General features: G+C 38.7%; 2 protein-coding genes across 3 annotated transcripts in view; one reads left to right on the plus strand and one right to left on the minus strand.

The window, feature by feature from the left end:
- The window catches only part of ada2b (adenosine deaminase 2b), a 15469-nt gene extending 10192 nt beyond the window's left edge, over window positions 1-5277 (plus strand). For both annotated transcript variants that reach the window (XM_034673171.1, XM_034673172.1), the window contains 2 exons: window positions 4101-4303; window positions 4723-5277. In XM_034673171.1, the coding sequence (XP_034529062.1) occupies window positions 4101-4303; window positions 4723-4810 (291 nt within the window). In that variant the 3' untranslated portion in view covers window positions 4811-5277. The remainder of the gene's footprint in view (window positions 1-4100; window positions 4304-4722) is intronic.
- Window positions 4885-15230, minus strand: LOC117804797 (probable polypeptide N-acetylgalactosaminyltransferase 8). Its single transcript, XM_034673169.1, has 11 exons — window positions 15020-15230; window positions 12478-12724; window positions 12146-12312; window positions 9716-9899; window positions 9421-9618; window positions 7724-7838; window positions 6767-6952; window positions 6540-6677; window positions 5579-5674; window positions 5337-5504; window positions 4885-5253 (listed from the first exon to the last, which is right to left on the minus strand). The coding sequence occupies exons 1-11, from the start codon at window positions 15228-15230 to the stop codon at window positions 5119-5121; spliced, it is 1845 nt and encodes a 614-aa protein (XP_034529060.1). The 3' UTR covers window positions 4885-5118.
- Between the last annotated feature and the right edge of the window lie 8439 nt (window positions 15231-23669).

The raw sequence follows: 23669 nt of genomic DNA on the forward strand, positions 1-23669 counted from the left end.
GGTTAGGGTTATGGTTAGGGTTAGGGTAAGGGTTGTGATTAGGGTTAGGGTTATGGTTAGGGTTGTGATTAGGGTTAGAGTTAGGGTTGTGATTAGGGTTAGGCTTAGGGTTAGGGTAAGGGTTAGGGTTCGGGTTATGATTAGGAGTTGGGGTTAGGGACCGGGTTAGGGTTAGGGTTAGGGGTGGGGTTAGCGTTAGGCTTAGGGTTAGGGTAAGGGTTAGGGTTATGATTAGGAGTTGGGGTTAGGGACCGGGTTAGGGTTAGGGTTAGGATTGTGATTAGGGTTAGGCTTAGGGTTAGGGTTCGGGTTAGGGGTTAGGGGTTAGGGTTAGGGTAAGGGTTAGGGTTAGGGTTAGGGTTGTGATTAGGGTTATGGTTAGGGCTTGGTTGTGATTAGGGTTATGGTTAGGGTTAGGGTTGGGTTGTGATTAGGGTTAGGGTTATGATTAGGGTTAGGGTTAGGGTTAGGGTTGTGATTAGGGTTAGGGTTAGGGTTCCGATTAGGGTTAGGTTTAGGGTTAGGGTTTTGATTAGGGTTAGGGTTAGGGTTCTGATTAGGGTTAGGGTTGTGATTAGGGTTAGGGTTAGGGTTCTGATTAGGGTTAGGGTTGTGATTAGGGTTAGGGTTGTGATTAGGGTTAGGGTTAGGGTAAGGGTTGGGATTAGGGTTAGGGTTAGGGTTATGGTTAGGGTTAGGGTTAGGGTTAGGGGTTAGGGTTAGGGTTAGGGTTAGGGTTATGGTTAGGGTTAGGGTTGTGATTAGGGTTAGGGTTAGGGTTAGGATTGTGATTAGGGTTAGGCTTAGGGTTATGGTTAGGGTTAGGGTTGTGATTAGGGTTAGGGTTAGGGTTAGGATTGTGATTAGGGTTAGGCTTAGGGTTAGGGTTCGGGTTAGGGGTTAGGGGTTAGGGTTAGGGTAAGGGTTAGGGTTAGGGTTAGGGTTGTGATTAGGGTTATGGTTAGGGCTTGGTTGTGATTAGGGTTATGGTTAGGGTTAGGGTTGGGTTGTGATTAGGGTTAGGGTTATGATTAAGGTTAGGGTTAGGGTTAGGGTTGTGATTAGGGTTAAGGTTAGGGTTCCGATTAGGGTTAGGTTTAGGGTTAGGGTTTTGATTAGGGTTAGGGTTAGGGTTCTGATTAGGGTTAGGGTTGTGATTAGGGTTAGGGTTGTGATTAGGGTTAGGGTTAGGGTAAGGGTTGGGATTAGGGTTAGGGTTAGGGTTATGGTTAGGGTTAGGGTTAGGGTTAGGGGTTAGGGTTAGGGTTAGGGTTAGGGTTATGGTTAGGGTTAGGGTTGTGATTAGGGTTAGGGTTAGGGTTAGGGTTGTGATTGGGGTTAGGCTTAGGGTTAGGGTAAGGGTTAGGGTTAGGGTTCTGATTAGGGTTAGGGTTGTGATTAGGGTTAGGGTTGTGATTAGGGTTAGGGTTAGGATTAGGGTTAGGGTTGTGATTAGGGTTAGGGTTAGAGGGTTAGGGTTAGAGGGTTAGGGTTATGATTAGGGTTAGGGTTTGGGTTAGGGTTGTGATTAGGGTTAGGGTTAGGGTTATGGTTGTGATTAGGGTTAGGGTTAGGGTTGGGTTGTGAGTAGGGTTTAGGGTTAGGGTTAGGGTTGGGATTAGGGTTAGGGTTAGGGTTGGGTTGTGAGTAGGGTTAGGGTTTGGGTTAGGGTTGTGATTAGGGTTAGGGTTAGGGTTGGGTTGTGAGTAGGGTTAGGGTTATGATTAGGGTTAGGGTTAGGGTTGTGATTAGGGTTAGGGTTAGGGTTATGATTAGGGTTAGGGTTGGGTTGTGATTAGGGTTAGGGTTATGGTTAGGGTTAGGGTTAGGGTTAGGGTTGTGATTAGGGTTAGGGTTAGGGTTGTGATTAGGGTTAGGGTTAGGGTTGTGATCAGGGTTAGGGTTAGGGTTGTGATTAGGGTTAGGGTTAGGGTTGTGATTAGGCTTAGGGTTAGGGTTGTGATTAGGGTTAGGGTTAGGGTAAGGGTTGTGATTAGGGTTAGGGTTAGGGTTGTGATTAGGGTTAGGGTTAGGGTTATGATTAGGGTTAGGGTTAGGGTTATGATTAGGGTTAGGGTTAGGGTTAGGGTTGTGATTAGGGTTAGGGTTAGGGTTGTGATTAGGGTTAGGGTTGGGTTGTGATTAGGGTTAGGGTTATGATTAGGGTTAGGGTTAGGGTTGGGTTGTGATTAGCTTTAGGGTTAGGGTTGGGTTGTGATTAGGGTTAGGGTTAGGGTTGTGATTAGGGTTAGGGTTAGGGTTGTGATTAGGGTTAGGGTTAGGGTTGTGATTAGGGTTAGGGTTAGGGTAAGGGTTGTGATTAGGGTTAGGGTTAGGGTTGTGATTAGGGTTAGGGTTAGGGTTGTGATTAGGGTTAGGGTTAGGGTTGTGATTAGGGTTAGGGTTAGGGTTGTGATTAGGGTTAGGGTAAGGGTTGTGATTAGGGTTAGGGTTAGGGTTATGGTTAGGGTTAGGGTTAGGGTTGTTATTAGGGTTAGGGTTAGGGTTAGGGTTGTGATTAGGGTTAGGCTTAGGGTTAGGATAAGGGTTAGGGTTAGGGTTATGATTAGGGTTAGGGTTAGGGTTAGGGTTAGGGTAAGGGTTAGGGTTAGGGTTATGATTAGGGTTAGGGTTAGGCTTAGGGTTATGGTAAGGGTTAGGGTTAGGGTTAGGGTTAGGGTTGTGATTAGGGTTCGGGTTGTGATTAGGGTTAGGGTTAGGGTTGTGATTAGGGTTAGGGTTAGGGTTATGGTTGTGATTAGGTTTAGGGTTAGGGTTATGGTTAGGGTTAGGGTAAGGGTTGTGATTAGGGTTAGGGTTAGGGTTATGGTTAGGGTTAGGGTAAGGGTTAGGGTTAGAGTTAGGGTTAGGGTTAGGGTTGTGATTAGGGTTAGGGTTAGGGCTTGGTTGTGATTAGGGTTAGGGTTAGGGTTATGCTTAGCGTTAGGGTTAGGGTAAGGGTTAGGGTCAGGGTTGTGATTAGGGTATTGATATAGGGTAATTGATAATTGATCGTTATCATTTCCAAAGATCGATCACGGAAAATACTTGAAATTTATATCCCCAGTGCCTATATTTACTAGAATCGGTGTCGGAAATATGCCTGCATGTTACTGCTTCACTCTGGCTCCTAACAGGTGCGCTCGATCTCCGACTTCAGCTCAGCAGGTGTTAGGGCGGGGCTTTCCCCTTTATCAGCTGGGATGTTAGGTCACAGCAGCGACACAGGCCTTTCGTTCTCAGCAGAGGTTTATTTTTAAATCCTCAGTATTTTGGTGGGGCAGTTTGAGAATCGAGAAATGGCCAAACTGTTCACAAAACTGTGCACCCTGATTTGAAAAGAAAATACTGATCTCGGCACCTATATGTCATCTCCTGAGGTGTTGTAGACTGCCTTTGAAATTGCGTTTAAACCGTAATTTTATGTTTAAATACACTTTACTTTGTTGTAGCCCGCTGTGTCTATTTTATGTTTATGTTATTCCTGAGCAAGACAGACAATGCTCCTGCCTGTCGCTGTCCATCAGCGTCAGTGCGGAACCATTCATTAATCAATGCAGTAGAGTGCTGTGTGCTGTCCTCGGTGCAGCTGAAACATTTGAACTCGACAAGCAACCTGTTGCCTTTTATGGGCTCTCTTCGATCAATAAGTGAGAATGTGTTTTTTATTGATAAGTAGGGGAGAAAATATATCAACTGTTTTACAGTTGTGTATTTGACTATCAGAAGGGCCCCTTGAGGATGCTCCGCCCCCTTTGCGCTGAGAGTCTAGCTCCGCCCCTGCATGCAGCAATACTCTGCTGAAATACATGAGGGCAGTGTGGTCTCTCTGATAGCCAGATCGCCTGTTTCCGGCACAAAACCATTGCACCATTGCTTTTCTTAGGAGACCAAAAAAAACATGACACTCTTACCCTCCTGAAGAATTCAGCTTCGTTGCATTCTGTCATTTTAGGTCTGATGAAGTCTGAACTGGATGTACAAAAGCACTTACCAATGCATCCTTGGAAGAAACAGATGTTCAACTGTTAAAGTCTTAATATTCAGACGCTTTCATTATGACTTACCTGGTTGTGATTCCCCCCCTCCCCGACCTGCAGGTGCTGAAGCTGGTATCAGACCTTCGGAACCACCCTGCAGCCGTGCTGATGTCCGAGGGCCACCCTTTAGTGATCAGCTCTGATGACCCGTCCATGTTCGGGACCACAGGCCTCTCCTATGATTTCTACGAAGCCTTCGTTGGCATCGGAGGGTTAAAAGCAAATCTGGGCACTCTGAAGGAGCTTGCTGCAAACTCTATCAGGTTAGAGTTTCATCTGTTATATATTCAGCTTTTTAAAAAAAAAAACATGAGCCTGAAGTTGAGCTCTTCTAAGTGGATGTGATTGTTATGTGCTACATCATAAAAAGGGGTAAAATCACTGTCCTGGTGCTGAAAATAGTTCCTAACAGAGACAAATTGAACTCCCATTTTAATCTCATTTTGAAAGTGCTGCAGCCCTACAATGTAGCTTCTTTCAGGATCCAAAGGTGACAAAATCACCTTTCAAACCATTTTTTTAAAGTGCCAGCAAGTTGATTTTTGACATCTTAAATTACAAATCATAAAAATGTAAAGTAAGCTTTGACAACAGCCAAACAAGTGTACAATTTCCTTTTATATTAACAGCATTAATACAAAATAACAGTTACATGACAATTAAAGTATTCTTCCACCTGCAGGTTCAGCTCCCTGCCAGCTCAACTGAAAGAAACAGGTCTGGCTTTGTGGCAGAAACAATGGGACGCCTTCATCGTTGCTAATTCATGACTAATAATAATCCCCCTTTGGATCCTGTTTGACTTGAATAATGTTTGTAATAGAATCAAAAATAAGCTTACATCTACAGATCATGAGCAGTCTTTATTTCAACTCTTCATTGAACCTTGTGGGGAAAAGGCTGACAAGATGATGACTGAGAATAAGATTGAATCAAACTGAAGGATCCAGCTCCCAACTTCTCTCCTATCCTTGAACTGCCACGTTGTCCAGAACAAAATACTAAACTTGTCTCAAAGTCGAGCAGCCATTCTTGATCTTTGGTTCGTGAGTTGTCTTGTCTTCTCCCTTCCGGTCTCTCAGGTTTCCTTGACTAGATGTTGTATTTTCCAGACCTGACCAGTGCATTGCTGAACAACAAGTCTGTGAAAGCCGTCTTCACCCTTCGCCACTTCAACGCATCTCTTTGTTGCTTTGTTTTGGATTTGTCCACCCTGGGATTAAAAAAAGAAACCACACACATCACTGAAATATCTGAATTCCTCTGAACTGACCTCTCTGGTGTAGACTATAATACCTGTTTAAAATCCCACAGCATGTTGTACTGCTTGTTTAGAGCTGTTTTGCATTCATACAGGCCCGGTTCGAGTCCAGTGTCTGGATCCGCCAGACAGCGGTTGCTGTTGTACTTGTGAGATTTGATAACACCAATGTAGAGTTGTCCATCAGCGCGATAGTAACAGAGCTGCACAAAAGAGCAACATGTGTAACAGAATAATGAACATAATACATCAGTCTATTTATAAACAAAAAACAAACCTGAGGGGAGTAATAGTTGCACGGATACAGAATGGGTGTGTGTCCCGGCACTGGGCCTTGGTCGATACAGCAATCAGGCTTCAATTCATTCTTCATCTGCCAACAGAGATAGAAAGAGATGGTTATTCTTTAAAGTGTCCATTGTAAATACACAAAGACAGTGTTTTAGTAATGGAGAGTGAAGAAGCAAGTCTACCGATAAGCATTCCAACAATGCCTTGACTTCATCCTCTTGATTTTACAGATTATCTTTAGACAAACATAGTGGTCCTGCTGATTTACACATTTCATTCTTGGGCGATTGAGAGCTTCAACAAAGGCTCATTATGATTGTGAAAAAAGTCCCAAATGAAGTCCTCTGAAAGAAGATTGTGACTTTAAGCCGGATGCATCCCTCACAAACGTCTTTAGACGATCATTAAATACTTATCTGATGATGATATCGAATCTTAAAACTCACTCTGTGTTTCAACAGCTGTGCAAACTCCACAAACACCGTTACATTTAGCTGAAGGTCTCCAGTTTACAGGGTTGCTTTTAAAACCGTAACACTGGGAGAGACGCATTCACGGTGGGCTGAGAGAAGACTACTGTTACAAGCTACTAAATCAAGTGAATCACAGCTTCTTCAGCAGATAGAACAAAGTAAAGAAAGAGAAATAAAGTGAATCACACGTGTGTGATGTTATTGTGGACGGCGGGCGGAATAAAAACACTGCGGTTAATCTACCAATCAGACACGTTCAGCATTGCAGGCTCTGCCCCCCAAAACCCCCGGGGCCTTTTGAAAAGTACTACCCCCCCAGCAGCGGCTTTTTGGAGGGGAGATTATCTACCCCATAACTTCTTTTTCGCCCTGGGTCCCTCGGTCGAAATGCACGTAGTTCATGGGTTAAGTCCCTCCGCCTATAGGCACATTCAGATGTTCAGTGAAGTCACCTCTGATATAGCTTCTACTCACCACTCCATAAGCTATCACACCCAGCAAAGGATCCAGCATGGGGTAAACATTATCCAGATACCACTTAAAGGGCTTGCAGTTCAGCTTCTCTCTCAGCTTTTTCCTCTCGGTCACATCCCCAATATCGATCCCGTGATCCTGCATGAACAGGATTTAGATAAGTTAGAGAAACTACAGAGTCTGAACCACTATAAGACTTGTTTATGAAACCAAATGTGCATATTTACCTTCACAGGAATGTTCCAGACAAGGTTAACATTATGTTTGTATTCATCCATCCACACCTCCGCCACCCTCAGTGCATTGCGTTTCACCATTGGACCAAGATCAGGGAGGTAAGGCTTTACTGCCCGTTCGATGTGAGCAACTTTGGAGCAAGGTATAATTTCTATGCTACCGCCACAAAGCCATACCTGCCAAAACATGAAAGATCATTTAAAAAGCATGTTAAAGAGGCATTAGTATAAGAGTGTTCAGTCTCAGCACTTTACTTTGCCATCAGAAAGCGCATTTTTTTGCAACCCCCCCTGCATGCTTATATTACATATTATATTACAGTCAAAGTGGAGGCTAAAAGGGGTCAGAAGTGTCAAATACTAAATGTTTCTTTGCAGTTGTGTGACATATTTCACCCCAATCACTTTCCAATTTACAATTCCAATTTAAAAAAATATTTAACATGAATGTTCACATAAAACAAGTGAATTATTCTCATTGAACTATGATCTGTGAGAATTAAAGAACACCAATGCACTTAATATTGATTTAAATGGTTAGTAATAGAGTTAACAATGTGATTTAAAAAATGTAAATTGGGATTTTTTTGGGTTCTGACACTTTTGAATCATTAAATATGCCCCTGGTCAAGTTGACACAGGAACAGTATTGCTGTCATTAAAAAACTAACAAAACAGGTGGGTTAAATAAAGAATTGTTACCAAGTCTCACTCATGACAAGTAGTTTTCTTGATTTGTGGGCATTAGCTTGAAGTTTACACACCTGCACCACTAGCTAACTTGGGATCTTTCCTGCTCTCCAGTTAGCATAGAAGTGTCTCTGCTTTTTCCTTTCATACATTGAATCAACTTTTCCACTGTAAGCTCTGGTACATAAAGGTAACCATTTGTATGCACAGCATTAACAACAGTTTTAAAATCACTCTGAAACATTCTGAAAATATTACCCTGATGCCCAGCTCCACATTTTCCCCACCATATATTTTCATTCCACCATCAAGGCTTCCGATCTCTCCGAAGAACTTGCGATCAGCAACAACAATCCCCATGATGGAGGGACTCCTGAGGTAAGAATATGAAACTTGAGAATTTGCAAGAAATTAAACAGACATGAAAAATCTGCATAAACAGACATGAAAAATGAATCTCATACATGGTTTCTTTCTCATTTGCTGAGGTTCTGAGAAATAGAGGAAGTCGCTTACAGCAGTGATTTTCAACCACTGTGCCGTGACAGATTGTCAGGTGTGCTGTGGGACATTTTCCAATTTCAGTTCATTAGTCCAAAAAAAAATATGCTATTCATATACTGCTAATAATTATCCATGCAGTGCGTGTGTGCCTGCAGTGTAATGACTAGCGGAGTAATTCAATACTCGTCCATGTACTGAGCTGCGCTACCCGCCCACTGGGTGGCAATAAAGCACACTAATGACCTTGTTAATTTAAGACAATAGAATTAATGATGCGCGTGAGAGGTGCATGTGACAAGAAGTAGGCGTACAACAGCGACGGATAAATATTCAAAAAGGAAAAATGAAAACTCCAAACAGGGCCCTGGACAGAATTCTAACCTGGATGAAGAGCATGATATTGGAGGGGGAAAAGGCAACTTTTATGAGAAAAACTACAACAGGGTCTGTGAGAGCTCTCAAAGCTAACTACTTAGTAGCTGAACTCGTAGCCAAATCAAAAAAGTCATACACTGTGGCAGAGACATTAATACTACCTGCAAAAGTCATTGTCAACGAGATGCTTCACCCTGACACAGGTAAAGAACTAGCCAAAGTCCCTCTCAGATAAATAGATCCATACATTGAGAGACTAAATGTGTCATTTTGTAACACTTTTGGTTGGAGGTGTGACAGACTCCAGATTTTTTTAATGTAAGAAATGTGCCTTTGTAACGGGTATTGTGTTGCATATTCTCCCACTTGCTTTAGTATGTAATGGTTTGATACATGTACTTGTGGCTCTAGAGCGCCCCCTCTCCAAGGTATATATTCGCTGTGCAGCTCTAGTGCTGTGCCAGTGTGTATAGACCTGCTGGAGGTGAGTGTCAGAACGCAGCACTGTGTACATTTATAATTAAGCTAGCAAGCTAGTAGCTAACCTTGTCATTGTTCTTTGTAGTGTGGTGTATGAAACACTGAACGAGCCACTGTGCAACTGACCAGCATTTGTTATGTCCTTCTCTGTTCAGATATAAAGTGTTGGTCTGGATACTCTTTCAAGCCTCCTTTATCCTTTGAATACACAACGCAGAGTTCATTAAACCATCCAGCTGCAGTAAAGTGCAGTTGACCGTGGTCACACCTTGGCTCAAAAAGGGTTGAAAAACACTGGCTTACAGGACATGTTACTTATAGAGTGAAAAAGGAGACAAGCTGCTCGCAATTCATGGTGGAACTACCAAAATCTGTTAATCTTGTGTTAACTTTTTCTTACTGGGAGTAGTGACCAGCTACTTTCCTTGCTAGCAAACCAGCCTACTGTCTCTTCCATTTTCATCAAATAAAATGTGTTTTTTCAACTATCACTAACTCTGTGGAAGAAAATTTAAAAAATCACATTAACCAAACCTTAAAACTCCTTCTTGTCTCTTAGTTCATGTTTGTTATGACTTTTTAAAGCAAGAACTTACTTTCCAGGTTGTGAGTCATCTTTTAAAGCCGACCACTCAGGCCCGAAGTTTTCGTACATGCACCACAGAGCCCAATCAAAGGCTTGTGCATATGTCGTGTATGGACTCAGTGTCAAGTCATCATAACTGACTTTGTCAAACACTGGAGACAGTACGAGAGTGCGATCCTCCTGAATTCGAGCCAGCAATGGCTCTGCCCTGGACAAATAAAAACGAAAAGTCAAGCACAGGTTTATCATCAGCGTAGCACAGCAACCCTCAAAGACAACTTAGACCACCAAACACTTCAACCAACCATTGCACATGGACTTCAATGTGAGCATCCAAGATGGCTATTACATCCCCTACAGCAACCTTCCATCCGGACAGCCTTGCCTGCGTGAGGCCGAGCTGCTCCGAGTGCCGGACTCTCTTCACCAGGCCTGGACGCTCCTTGTGGATGGAGTAGATGTACTGGTCCAGTTTTTCCATCAAATTCTCTGCATGAAACAAATTTGATGAACTCACAGGTTGGTTGCGTTATACCTTGACAATCAGCTAAAATGTCTTTCATCGCTAAATCACTAAATACCCAGCCTCCGAGGGATAGCCCAACCAAGTTGTGAAAATGTCATTGAAATCACATGAAAGTGTTAACATATCACCTCTGAGATTTCTGCCAACTGCTAACTGGAGTAGAATTATTTATGGGGTGTTCCAGGATGACCAAGGATGACCAAGTGGCATCCTCCCGTGTTGGAAAATGAAGCTAACAATCTTTCAATGGGTGACAAGTCGGGACTGAAGGCAGGCCGGTTTAGCATATCTACTTCTGAGCCATGCTGTTGTAATATCCTGAATATGGTTTGGCATTGTCTTGCTGAAATATACAAGGCCCTCCCTGAGAAAGGCATTGTCTGGATGGAAGCATATGTTGACCTGTAATGAATACAATTACAAAATATTTTTCCAACTAGAATAGACTATTATGTTAAAATCTGATCATTCATAATTCTGTAAAATGTGAGTACAGCTCAGCTGAACATCAAACTTCCCTTTGTCTTTATGAGCATCAGACTAACATGTGAATAATGACACTTCTAGATCTTCTAGAATATGAAATTTGACATTCATCAAGGAAGTAGCATACATTAATCCTTTAAAACAAATAATTCCCACTTTAGACAGTTTTATGACAAACTGGTACATAAGAATACTCCAGAACACAAATAACTTGTTTGTCACTCTAAATGCTCTGGGGAAGGACCCTCAAAACCTGTAGGTAAATTAAACGCATAATAATCGTGATAATCGTGAAACCGTGATTATTTCTCTCACAATCATCGTACCACCAAAATCTTTAATCATTGCATCCCTATTGCTAATACATGATTATGCAGCAGTCACCTAGAAATGAAGTATAACCTAATAAAATAACAATAATCTAATTTTATCTGTACATAGCTATATTCTTTAAGTGATGCTTAAGTTGGATTTTCATAATAAAAACGCATGGTTATTATTTAAAATCAAATAAGGCATGATTTTTTTATTTGGCCGGTGAAAAATATTCTTGGCCGGTACATTTTTGGAGGTCACTAGTCAAGGCAGATGAGGTAAAAAGTTAATTTTATGCCCTGCCTGTATGTATTCAGCATGAAAGGCGCCTTCCCAGATATGTAAACTAGCCATACCATGGGCCCTTATGCATCCCCATACCATCAAGGATGCTGGCTTTTGAACTATGTGCTGATTATAAGCTGATTGGTCCCTCTCCTCTTTAGAGTGGAGGATGCGACATCCATGATTTCCACAGTACAGGACAGTTTACCACTTTGCCACTTCCATATTAAATGGCCTCAGGCCCAAAGAAGTTCTGGATCATTTTTGAATATAATTTTCTCCTTGCATGGTACAGCTTTAACCCTCCTGTTATGTTGCGGGTCAAATTGACCCTTTTTAAAGTCTATTTATAGGCAATATATGCCTTCCAAACCAGCTAAATGCAGCACAGAAGAGGTGTAGTGTTAATTTATCAACATCAGTTCATAAAAAAAAAATTCTAAATGTAAAATAAAATAAATAAAAATCTATGTCATGTAAAACTACTGTATTTATATTTAGGACTTTCCAATGTACATTAAAAAAAGTTTTAACATTAATTTTAATGAAAAACGAGTGAGTTATCCTCTTTGAACCATGATCTGTGAGAATTAAAAAACACCAATGGACCAAATCTTGGTATAAATGGTTAGTAATGGAGTTAAAAATTAGACACTTTTGGATAATTGAATATGCCCCGGGTCAAATTGACCCAGGACCAATATTGCTGTTCCAGAGAAGTTAACAGCTTAACGAGGGTTAAGCTGCATTTGTGGATGCAATGACGAACTGTGGTCACAGACAGTGGTTTAGGGAAGTTATTTTAAGCCCATGCAGTGAGTTCCACTACAGAGTCATGTCTGTTTTGAAGGGCCCAAAGATTACAGCCAGGTTTTCGGCCTTGTCCCTTTTGTCCATAAATGTCACCAGATTCTCTGAATTCTCCAAGGAACATTATTCTGAAATTGTTGCTCACACAGTCCCTCACAAAGCAATGAACCTCTTACCATCTTTACGTTTTTTGGGCTTTGGCTGAAAAAAATGTCTGTTTTGGTTGAACTACTCTGAACGACTGCAGCGTTCATCTCTGAAAAATGTACGACAGCTTGGTATTGGATTGCAAGCTAACAACAGGTTGGCCTACCATTACTGCTGTGGTCGTCCACCAGTATGATCTCTGTGAGCAGCTGAGCTGGCGTCCTGTCTATGATGCTGCGGATTGCCCTTTTGATGATGGACAGAGCCTCGTTCAGGTAGATTAAGATAACGCTGATGCTGGGAAGATCCTTGGGATACTTTTTCTCAGCACACCTGTAAATTGGGGAGCACATGGCAGATTTATCTACTTTTACTGAACACACTCAATCCGCAGAAAGAAGTCCAGCAGATTTCAATGTTGGTAACATTATGACTCCACCTATTTGGATGAGCTGTGGTTTATCAGTTGGTCAGCTACAATCAGAAAGTTTAATTCACCTTTTGGGCCTGGTGTCGGGGATCACTCTGTTTAGAGGCAGTCGGTCACTGAGGAACACGTTGTAGCCGTAACTCTGGAACAGCTTCTCTGCCTCCATCTGCTCCTCCTCCGACAGGTCATTGCCCCACTTTGTGAACAGATATGAATTCGGGTACAGTTTCCTCACCACCTTCTTCTCCTCTTTCTTGACCTCTGTGTCCTTCTCTGCCACTTTTTCCTTCTTTTCTATTTTATCCATAAGAGTCACTGTGAACAAGAGAGAGTGGTTGATACTTTTTATTACTCTGCTTTTTCATAAAAGTGTATTACGGATGTAGGAACGAACAGAGGCTTTTCCCTGAAACATAAAAGTTTGCGTAGGCTTGATTTTTTAAAATGGTTCTGAAGATTATCTTGCCATATTTTCCTGTGGTGTGAAGTACGTTAAAAGGGATTTTACTTTCCCCAGATCTGCTCAGAAGACAAACAGGGCCGCACCAGTTTGAAATCATAAATACTAAACATGTTCAATGGTTATAGATTAATAGGGATAGAATGATAGCCAATTAGGAAGCAAGCTGACTGAAGAAGGAAAAAAAGCAAATACAGCCATGGCAAAAATAGTAAACTCTAAGTATAAAGTTAGATGTAGATAAATAAATCAATAAGTGTACACAACATGTCATGTAGAGCATGAATTTTTCTGTAAAAGTGTAAACCAACTTTTTTTTTAGCAGCATGTAGTTCATAACTTCCTCAGACACCTACCCTGCAGCAGTTTCAGGCATGAAAAACTATTGTAACCGGCTGATTTGCAGTTACACCCCAAGGCTAGGGGGAACCAATAGTTTGTGCCCCTGCATTGGGTTTCTGGAGATAAATTTACCTGCATGGGCTCCCCTTGCCCGCTGCAGTTCTTCTGATACCGGGTGCAGGTATGAGCCATGCTAACACACGGTCTGTCTGTTGTATTCGCTAAAGATCTATTTATAAAACTTTCATTAGAGCGGCGTTCACTGTTGCTGCTGCACTGCAAAAACTGAAATCTAAGTAAGATTGAATATCTCAGATAAGGGTGAAATTTGCTTATTTTTTTGCATGATAAGCAGTTTTTATGTTGTGAGTGTTTCACTTGTTTTAAGTGTTTTGGTCCTAAATGATCTCAGTAAGATATTACAGCTTGTTACTGAGATGTTATGATCTATATTGAGTAATACTTGCTTGAAACTAGAATATCAACTGTTACAAAGCTGTTTCATCAACACTCACAAGTATAAAACTGCTTTTTCAAGGTCATAATTTCTTATTTCAAGCATGAAATAAGAAATAAACACTTTGACACAATTGTATCTCTTCACACCATCAAAACAAATGACAGCCAAATGTAATCCACTGTTTTATTTTCAATGAAACAATAGAAAGTATTTAAACATTTAACCTTTCAAACCGTTTCAAACAGAAATAATTACATTCAGATAAGTTCTTCCAAATTACAAGACAGAAAATGATTCTACATAATGAGAAATATATTATTAACTTTTGTCTTTCCATCAAGGAAAGTAAATTAGTTTTTAGTATAACTTTGCTGGTTTCAAGAAATGTAATGCCTAGTGCATGTCATTATGTCAAGATTTCCCCTATTTCCCGCATGTCATTCCCCCACTCTCTCCCTCTCTCCCACTTTCCTGCACTATCCACTGTCCTCTACTCTACAAATAAAAGGTGTTTAAAAAAAGAAAAAGATAATGGCATTAGCATTTACTTAATTTAAGAATATTTTTCAACATATTGAGAAAAGAAGTCTCATATATTTTTATTTCTATTAAGGAAAATGCAAATGTTATTAGTAAAAATACACTAATTTTAAGGTATTTCTGGGTTCATTGAGGTTAGATATCTTTACTTGTTTTTTACTTGTTACTTGTACTGTTGGCAGATCATTTTGCTTAGTTTAAGTAATATACCCCAAACTTTTGTATATTTTTTCTTGTTTTTGAAGGCTGGCTTTTTGCAGTGTGGGAGTCTTTAGAAAAACTGCACTATGGACGACAAGCTCAGAGAGTGATGACGCTGTAAGGTCACGGTCAGCCCAGGTAACCATTTGTTTGTAACTTGTGTCATGTGTTGTATTTCAGTGGTTAATATGTTATATTTTTTATATTTTTCCTTTTCTTGATTTTGCCTTTCCTTTCTTTTAGCACGTTGGGCGAGCCTCGTTAGTTTTAAGTTTCGTTTTTTTTTCTGCCCAGTGAAGTTAATTATGTGAGTTTGCTCAGTGTGCCTCCAGAGTATTTTGATGATTGTTATTCATTCAGGGTTCCCTCTCAGACCTAACTTAGATACACTATGAAATAAAAGTAATCTATCAAGTCTACCATAGTCCCACTTGTTTGTGTAGATCATAATGAGTAAACAATGTTAATTTCAGTCTGTTTCAAAGCCAGCTAAAAACTCCTTACAGTAGCTTTAGATTTAACTTTAAGTTAGATTACTTAATATCACTTAATACTTTTTTGTTGTGTCTGAAAACATTATGTTTATATTCTTAAAACACAAACTCACGCAGCTTCCCAATGTCAGCTTCCATGTTCTCCATCTTCCTGAGTATCCCCTGACCCCTAATGGAGTCATTTTGGTGGTTTATCTGGATTCTCTCTGAGTGGGTATTGATCTCTCTCTTCATGGACCTGACGTATAACAGAGCGAAAATCCCGGCCAAGGTGAGAAATGATCCTTTCATCCAGCCAGCTCTCATCCTGCTGCTTCTATGCATGTCATCACTTCACATTGAGGGAAAGGAGGAAGACATATCCAATCTACCTTTAATTCCAGGTGCTCTCTTTCCTCTTCTCTCTTTCTCCACTCTCCACACCCCTTCTGCAAATGTAGTACACACCCTGATGCTTTATATGTGTCGTCCTATATTCTGTTTGAGGATTACTTTTCAGTTAGTCATAAATGTCTCTGAGATTAAAGGCAAGGCAAGGCAGCTTTATTTGTATAGCGCAATTTAAACACGAGGACAAGCATAAAAGAGCACAATCAAAATGAGAAATATAATAAAACATAGAAAAGAAAAGGATAACTAAGAATATATTAAAAGCACATTTAAAAATTGCATTTAAAGTGAGTTAAAATAAGCTAAAATTGGAAGGCAGTTGCAAATAAAAAAGTATTAATCTTGCATTTAAAAGAGGTGAAAGATGTTTATCTTTAGGTGGAAGAAGAGAAAACCAAAATTACTCTTCAGAAAACACACACACATGCATATCTATCTATAGATAGATAGATAGATATGCTCTATTATAAAGGGAATAAATTCAGGGAATTCCTGACTAATGTACTTCATATTTCAGTAAGGAAAATGTTTGGATTTAGTTCTATAACAGATGTAAAAAAAAAAAAAGCTTGAATATGGTCTTTAGTAAGTTAATAAACTTACAGGGTGACATTGTGCTACATGGCTTCCTTTATAGGGTTTGTTTTTTGGAGCTCATCTACTGCAACTAATGAAAACAGGAACCAAGATCCATAAACTACCCAAGGCCACATTAACTACCTGTCTGTGTTTGCTAGAGGCGACAAAAATGGACAGCGGTAACATGTATGTAAAGCGATTGTATTGTAACTGATAGGTCTCTTGATTAACGCTGTGTTTTACAAGCAGCCTGTCAGTTAAGGTCGGGAGTTAATGCAAATTTTACAGAGGCTTTAGTCCCAGCATGGTAGATGCAGGTTTGACTCTGGGTATTGACCCTTTGCTGTATGACATCCCCAACTCTCTACTCCCCAAATTTCCCCTTTCCCTTTTCAGCTGTCCTATCAATAGAAGGCAAGAGTGCCCAAAAATAACTTAAAATGATAAAGGCTTGTGCACACACAAATGTACTGTACTAATGCACTAGTCGGTACAGAGGCACTTTCTTATATGATAAATGGCCTGTTTTTATAGTCTCTGTTTTTACAAGATCTGAGGAGAACAGCATATCACGTCTGAAGGGATGAATAAAATGAGTCTAGAATCTTATCGTAGTGAAGCAAAATCTTCAATTTTTCCAGCCAAAATGTAGACAGTGGGGAGAGGAGCAAGAGTCAACTAATGAAACTTACATTTTTTTTATACTTAGTGAGTTCAATTTAATTAAATAACAGCTTCTACAAATCTTCAATATTACGATAATTTGTTTGTTTTAGTGATTCAGAGTGATCTTTTAAATTGCAATAATTAAAAAAATCCATGGGCTATTAATTAGCTGTTATAATTTATTTTACAAATCCTATTTATACATTATTAACAGTCTTGAATGTTACAAGTTTATTTAAAAAATAAGAAAAATTATAGTGTTTAGACGTGAACTGAAATGAGAACAATCTGCTGTAGCCGACTGCAAAGGACTTGAAAGTGACTTTAAAATCCCAAAAGTCAACCAAGTAAACCCTATGATGTTGACTCGAAATGAGCATTTATCATTTGTAGCCTAAACGAAATGAGCTTTTATCATTTGTAGCCTAAACGAAATGAGCTTTTATCATTTGTAGCCTAAACGAAATGAGCTTTTATCATTTGTAGTCTAAACGAAATGAGCTTTTATCATTTGTAGCCTAAACGAAATGAGCATTTATCATTTGTAGCCTAAACGAAATGAGCTTTTATCATTTGTAGCCTTAACGAAATGAGCTTTTATCATTTGTAGCCTTAACAAAATGAGCTTTTATCATTTGTAGCCTAAACGAAATGAGCTTTTATCATTTGTAGCCTAAACGAAATGAGCTTTTATCATTTGTAGCCTAAACAAAATGAGCTTTTATCATTTGTAGCCTAAACGAAATGCGCATTTATCATTTGTAGCCTAAACAAAATGTGCTTTTATCATTTGTAGCCTAAACGAAATGAGCTTTTATCATTTGTAGCCTAAACGAAATGAGCATTTATCATTTGTAGCCTAAACGAAATGAGCTTTTATCATTTGTAGCCTTAACGAAATGAGCTTTCATCATTTGTAGCCTTAACGAAATGAGCATTTATCATTTGTAGCCTAAAGGAAATGAGCTTTTATCATTTGTAGCCTAAACGAAATGAGCTTTTATCATTTGTAGCCTTAACAAAATGAGCTTTTATCATTTGTAGCCTAAACGAAATGAGCTTTTATCATTTGTAGCCTAAACGAAATGAGCATTTATCATTTGTAGCCTAAACGAAATGAGCTTTTATCATTTGTAGCCTAAACGAAATGCGCATTTATCATTTGTAGCCTAAACGAAATGAGCTTTTATCATTTGTAGCCTAAACGAAATGCGCATTTATCATTTGTAGCCTAAACGAAATGAGCTTTTATCATTTGTAGCCTAAACGAAATGAGCTTTTATCATTTGTAGCCTCAACAAAATGAGCTTTTATCATTTGTAGCCTAAACAAAATGAGCTTTTATCATTTGTAGCCTAAACGAAATGAGCTTTTATCATTTGTAGCCGAAACGAAATGCGCATTTATCATTTGTAGCCTAAACAAAATGAGCTTTTATCATTTGTAGCCTTAACAAAATGAGCTTTTATCATTTGTAGCCTTAACAAAATGAGCTTTTATCATTTGTAGCCTTAACGAAATGAGCATTTATCATTTGTAGATCATTTGTAGCCTAAACGAAATGAGCATTTATCATTTGTAGCCTAAACGAAATGAGCTTTTATCATTTGTAGCCTAAACGAAATGAGCATTTATCATTTGTAGCCTAAACGAAATGAGCATTTATCATTTGTAGCCTAAACGAAATGAGCTTTTATCATTTGTAGCCTAAAAGAAATGTGCATTTATCATTTGTAGCCTAAACAAAATGTGCTTTTATCATTTGTAGCCTAAACAAAATGAGCTTTTATCATTTGTAGATCATTTGTAGCCTAAACAAAATGTGCTTTTATCATTTGTAGCCTAAACGAAATGAGCATTTATCATTTGTAGCCTAAACGAAATGAGCATTTATCATTTGTAGCCTAAACGAAATGAGCATTTATCATTTGTAGCCTAAACAAAATTAGCTTTTATCATTTGTAGCCTTAACGAAATGAGCATTTATCATTTGTAGATCATTTGTAGCCTAAACAAAATGTGCTTTTATCATTTGTAGCCTAAACGAAATGAGCATTTATCATTTGTAGCCTAAACAAAATGTGCTTTTATCATTTGTAGCCTAAACGAAATGAGCTTTTATCATTTGTAGCCTAAACAAAATGTGCATTTATAATTTGTAGCCTAAACAAAATGTGCTTTTATCATTTGTAGCCTAAACAAAATGAGCTTTTATCATTTGTAGCCTAAACAAAATGTGCTTTTATCATTTGTAGCCTAAACAAAATGAGCTTTTATCATTTGTAGATCATTTGTAGCCTAAACGAAATGAGCTTTTATCATTTGTAGCCTTAACGAAATGAGCATTTATCATTTGTAGATCATTTGTAGCCTAAACAAAATGTGCTTTTATCATTTGTAGCCTAAACGAAATGAGCATTTATCATTTGTAGCCTAAACGAAATGAGCATTTATCATTTGTAGCCTAAACGAAATGAGCATTTATCATTTGTAGCCTAAACGAAATGAGCTTTTATCATTTGTAGCCTAAACTAAATGCGCATTTATCATTTGTAGCCTAAACAAAATGAGCTTTTATCATTTGTATTCTTAACGAAATGAGCATTTATCATTTGTAGCCTAAACAAAATATGCTTTTATGATTTGTAGCCTAAACGAAATGAGCTTTTATCATTTGTAGCCTAAACGAAATGAGCATTTATCATTTGTAGCCTAAACGAAATGAGCATTTATCATTTGTAGCCTAAACGAAATGAGCATTTATCATTTGTAGCCTAAACAAAATTAGCTTTTATCATTTGTAGCCTTAACGAAATGAGCATTTATCATTTGTAGATCATTTGTAGCCTAAACAAAATGTGCTTTTATCATTTGTAGCCTAAACGAAATGAGCAATTATCATTTGTAGCCTAAACAAAATGTGCTTTTATCATTTGTAGCCTAAACGAAATGAGCTTTTATCATTTGTAGCCTAAACAAAATGTGCATTTATAATTTGTAGCCTAAACAAAATGTGCTTTTATCATTTGTAGCCTAAACAAAATGAGCTTTTATCATTTGTAGCCTAAACAAAATGTGCTTTTATCATTTGTAGCCTAAACAAAATGAGCTTTTATCATTTGTAGATCATTTGTAGCCTAAACGAAATGAGCTTTTATCATTTGTAGCCTTAACGAAATGAGCATTTATCATTTGTAGATCATTTGTAGCCTAAACAAAATGTGCTTTTATCATTTGTAGCCTAAACGAAATGAGCATTTATCATTTGTAGCCTAAACGAAATGAGCATTTATCATTTGTAGCCTAAACGAAATGAGCATTTATCATTTGTAGCCTAAACGAAATGAGCTTTTATCATTTGTAGCCTAAACTAAATGCGCATTTATCATTTGTAGCCTAAACAAAATGAGCTTTTATCATTTGTATTCTTAACGAAATGAGCATTTATCATTTGTAGCCTAAACAAAATATGCTTTTATGATTTGTAGCCTAAACGAAATGAGCTTTTATCATTTGTAGCCTAAACGAAATGAGCATTTATCATTTGTAGCCTAAACAAAATGTGCATTTATCATTTGTAGCCTAAACAAAATGTGCTTTTATCATTTGTAGCCTTAACGAAATGAGCATTTATCATTTGTAGATCATTTGTAGCCTAAACGAAATGTGCATTTATCATTTGTAGCCCAAACGGAATGTGCTTTTGATTGCTTGTAGCATATACGGGATAATACAGAGACGTCTGTATTGTAATCTGTTGTGCACGAGCATCACATTTGGAACGGGCAGTAAAAAGTCTGTCAAGGTGAAACCTCCGGAGGGACCTATTGTGGATGTCATGAGAAGGAAATATGGGGATAAAAGTCTAAAATATTTAAATGCCTGGACAGCTGAGTTTGGATTCCCAATAGGGGGATCCCTCAGTTTAAGAAACATATCAATTTTAGAAGAAGAACTGAAGGGAAAAGAACTAGAAATGAGAAGAAAAAAGAAAACTTCTGTTAAGAAGTTTAAAATTATGGAAGGTCAAAAAGAATGTTTACAGATGTGGAAAGTAGAAGCAGAGACACAAAATAGGAAAACAATCCAGGAACAACTACCCTTTTCATGTGAAAAAATTGAAATCAATGAAAACCAATATTCACGCAAGCAAATAACACCGAGCTTGCAGATCTCCTCTTCTTTATTTTCACAGTTGGCGGCTTTGAAGCTGGATCCAGACCTCGAAGGCAACCCATCTTTTCATCCCTCAGTTCCATCATCATACAACTCTACAACACCCAACGAGAGAAGAAAAACAGACTCCACCATGCCAAAGCAAAAAAGCAAACAAAAAAAAAACCCATCAACTTCTGAAGCAGCAGATTCCTGAAGTCTACACCATTCGCCTGATGGAGGTATTCAACACCTACAGTGGCCTTCAACTACCTGATGAGTTAAGCAATACTCAAGAGACACGCCATGTCCATGACCAAATACTCTTGAAGAAAAAGGAAAAACAAGATACAACAAAGAAAGAGCTTCACATGGCAGCAATAACCATGTACAACACAGTCCGAGAACAGAGACAATCAGGTCATGAACATAGAGGGAAAGGACATGGCCGACACAGGAAATTGAATGTATGTTTCCTCTGTGGCCAACGTGGACACTGGAGACGTGATTGTCACAGAAATACACCATCAACCCCAGTGGACAAGTTGGATTGAAAATGGGTGAGGGTTGTTGGAGAGGGATGGACTCCAGCTGACAAGCCAAACCAACTTGTGAGGTCGGAAGAAGGTACTGCACCACACTCACACACACATACTGAGAAGAGTAATACAGTCTGTTGAGGGGTTAGACCAGGGGTGTCCAAACTTTTTTCAAAGAGGGCCACATATGATGTCAGAATACCTCAGGGCCAGTGGCTCCTACTGAGACTTAGGAATCCCAAAAGTTAGATATGAAATATTCATTTAATAACAATCATTTTAAATTTTGTCTCAATAAATCAGTAACTAGGTAGTCCTCAGTTCTCCACAAGCCATGTACACATGAGCAAACGTTATCTTCTTCTGGAGGAAAATGTTTCTCATTAGGGTCCGGCAATGTGGGAAAAGTATTGTATCATTATTTTCCTATGGCAGGATCATGATCTAGATTCCATCACACTTCTTTTTTTATGTGGTTTTTAAGACCTTTCTGACAAGCAGGCAACATTTTATAACAAAATAATTGTTTTCCTGAGTTCTGAACATTTTTGATGCACCAAATTTTGCCTTTTCTGCACAATTTCAGAATTTGATCTTGTCTTGTGTCCTCTTTTGTGTCTTCTGAAGTTTTAGTGTTCATCAAGAACATTTTCACATCATGATAAAAACATTAATTTGAAAACTTGTCAACTTTAAGAGTCCTCATGTTTCTTCTTTATTGAAGCCTTGCAGAATTCCCAGAGCTTTGGCTTTAGACAGGTAGTCCACATGAAGCTTTTTGAGACGTTTCTGGATTGACTTTAGTTTTGTTTGTAGAAAGAAACTGTGATTAATTTCTTTGCTATAAATAACACAATTTAAGATGGAAGCTTGGGGCCATAAATAAATGGACCTGGGGCCGCAATTGGCCCCCGGGCCGTACTTTGGACACCCCTGGGTTAGACAATAGACATACAACTGCTCTAACATATGTTCAGTACACACGTTGATCATTTCATTCTTAGTTGTCTCAGGAGCCTCACATTCTGTGACAACAACTTAAGAAATCACTAAAAAGAAAACTAAAATGTATTGGGGATTATTTTAATTATACTCTGTTGGTTCATCAGGTTAAACAATTAGAGAAAACTTTACTGTCCCACTCAAATGTGGGGATGAGTCAAATACTAGCTTCAAACATGCATTCTTGCTGTCTGTCCCATTAACCTGATGGGCAGAGATTTGATGTGCAAATTAGGCCTTTGTTTGGTATCAACCCCAGAAGGTGTCAAAGTTCACAGACTATCTGACCTGGAGAAAAAAATTTTCATACTCCTTTGTCTACCACACCCCAAACCTGATGTGTGCATATCAATGGATATTGTTATCATCAGATACCTCTTTTGAGCTTGTTGCAGGAGCTAGGAAAGCAGTTTCAACAGCTGCAACAGATTTCATGACACCAGAGGAACTGCATTGTACCTCTCACGTGTCACCAGAACCTGATGAGCCATATGAAAAAGGTTGGTTGAGGGAGACTTTTGACAAACTCACATTACCACACATTTATTGGACACAACACAAATGTGCTGCATCAGTCTCTCTCACACCAGCTCAATGCAACATATACACCACAAATATTTCAGTCCCACACATCACACTTACACAACACCATCAGAGAACTGGGAAGATGTGAGCCCATTTTTGAAAACATGTCGGCGTGCAGTTGATTGGTAAGAAACCTCTGATGGATCTATTTTTTTATTTTTTTATTTTTTTTATTTCTGAATTTCCCAGACACTGCAGTGCTGTTCCAAAAGTTTAAAATCTGTTGTGAACACTCCAAGAAAAATCCTGCTGGTACCTAAAAGCACTTCTAAATCTTTTTCCTTTTTGTTGAAACACAGACAATTCTTAAAATTTGAAATCTTCTTCTCCATCAGGACAAGGTCACAGCTCTTCTAGATGCCATTTTGCTCCCAAACTCAATTGCTGTTTGTAAATGCTTGGCTAATACTAACAACTCAGATTCTGTCTCTCTAGGAAACGCAAAAGCTTATACTGCTGCAAAAGACCTACTCTCCAACCCATTATCCTTGATTCTTTGTTTCACTCCAATCTCTATTCCCAGCTCCCTTACAGCACTACAGTCCTTTGCAACATCCAAAGAAAAGACGTTGTGGAGACGCTGCGGTTTTATTTTATTTTATGTTATTTTGTTTTATTTTTATTTTGTACTTATTTTCTACTTATTGAAACTTCTTTCTTGATTGTACTTATGTCTGGGTTGCTGTAACAACTGAATTTCCCCCCCGGGGGATCAATAAAGTAATATCTTATCTTATCTTAGGTTCCAAAGTACACGTTTTTTATACCTGAGTTATCTTAGTTTATTTTGATTGTATTTTATATTATTAGAATGATTGTTATTTTAAACCTGTCGGTCTTCACTGGT

This window comes from Notolabrus celidotus, chromosome 21, assembly GCF_009762535.1.
Source record: "Notolabrus celidotus isolate fNotCel1 chromosome 21, fNotCel1.pri, whole genome shotgun sequence".
NCBI classification, from domain to species: Eukaryota; Metazoa; Chordata; class Actinopteri; order Labriformes; family Labridae; genus Notolabrus; species Notolabrus celidotus.

Bases quoted from the DNA above. Each gene is read 5' to 3' on its own strand.
- LOC117804797 (XM_034673169.1), bottom strand. From the start codon at position 15,230: ATGCATAGAAGCAGCAGGATGAGAGCTGGCTGGATGAAAGGATCATTT. The intron at 9,900-12,145 runs GTAGGCCAACCT...TGTTTCATGCAG, and splicing joins GGACGACCACAGCAGTAATG to AGAATTTGATGGAAAAACTG. The intron at 5,675-6,539 runs GTGAGTAGAAGC...CTCTGTTGGCAG, and splicing joins GTGTGATAGCTTATGGAGTG to ATGAAGAATGAATTGAAGCC.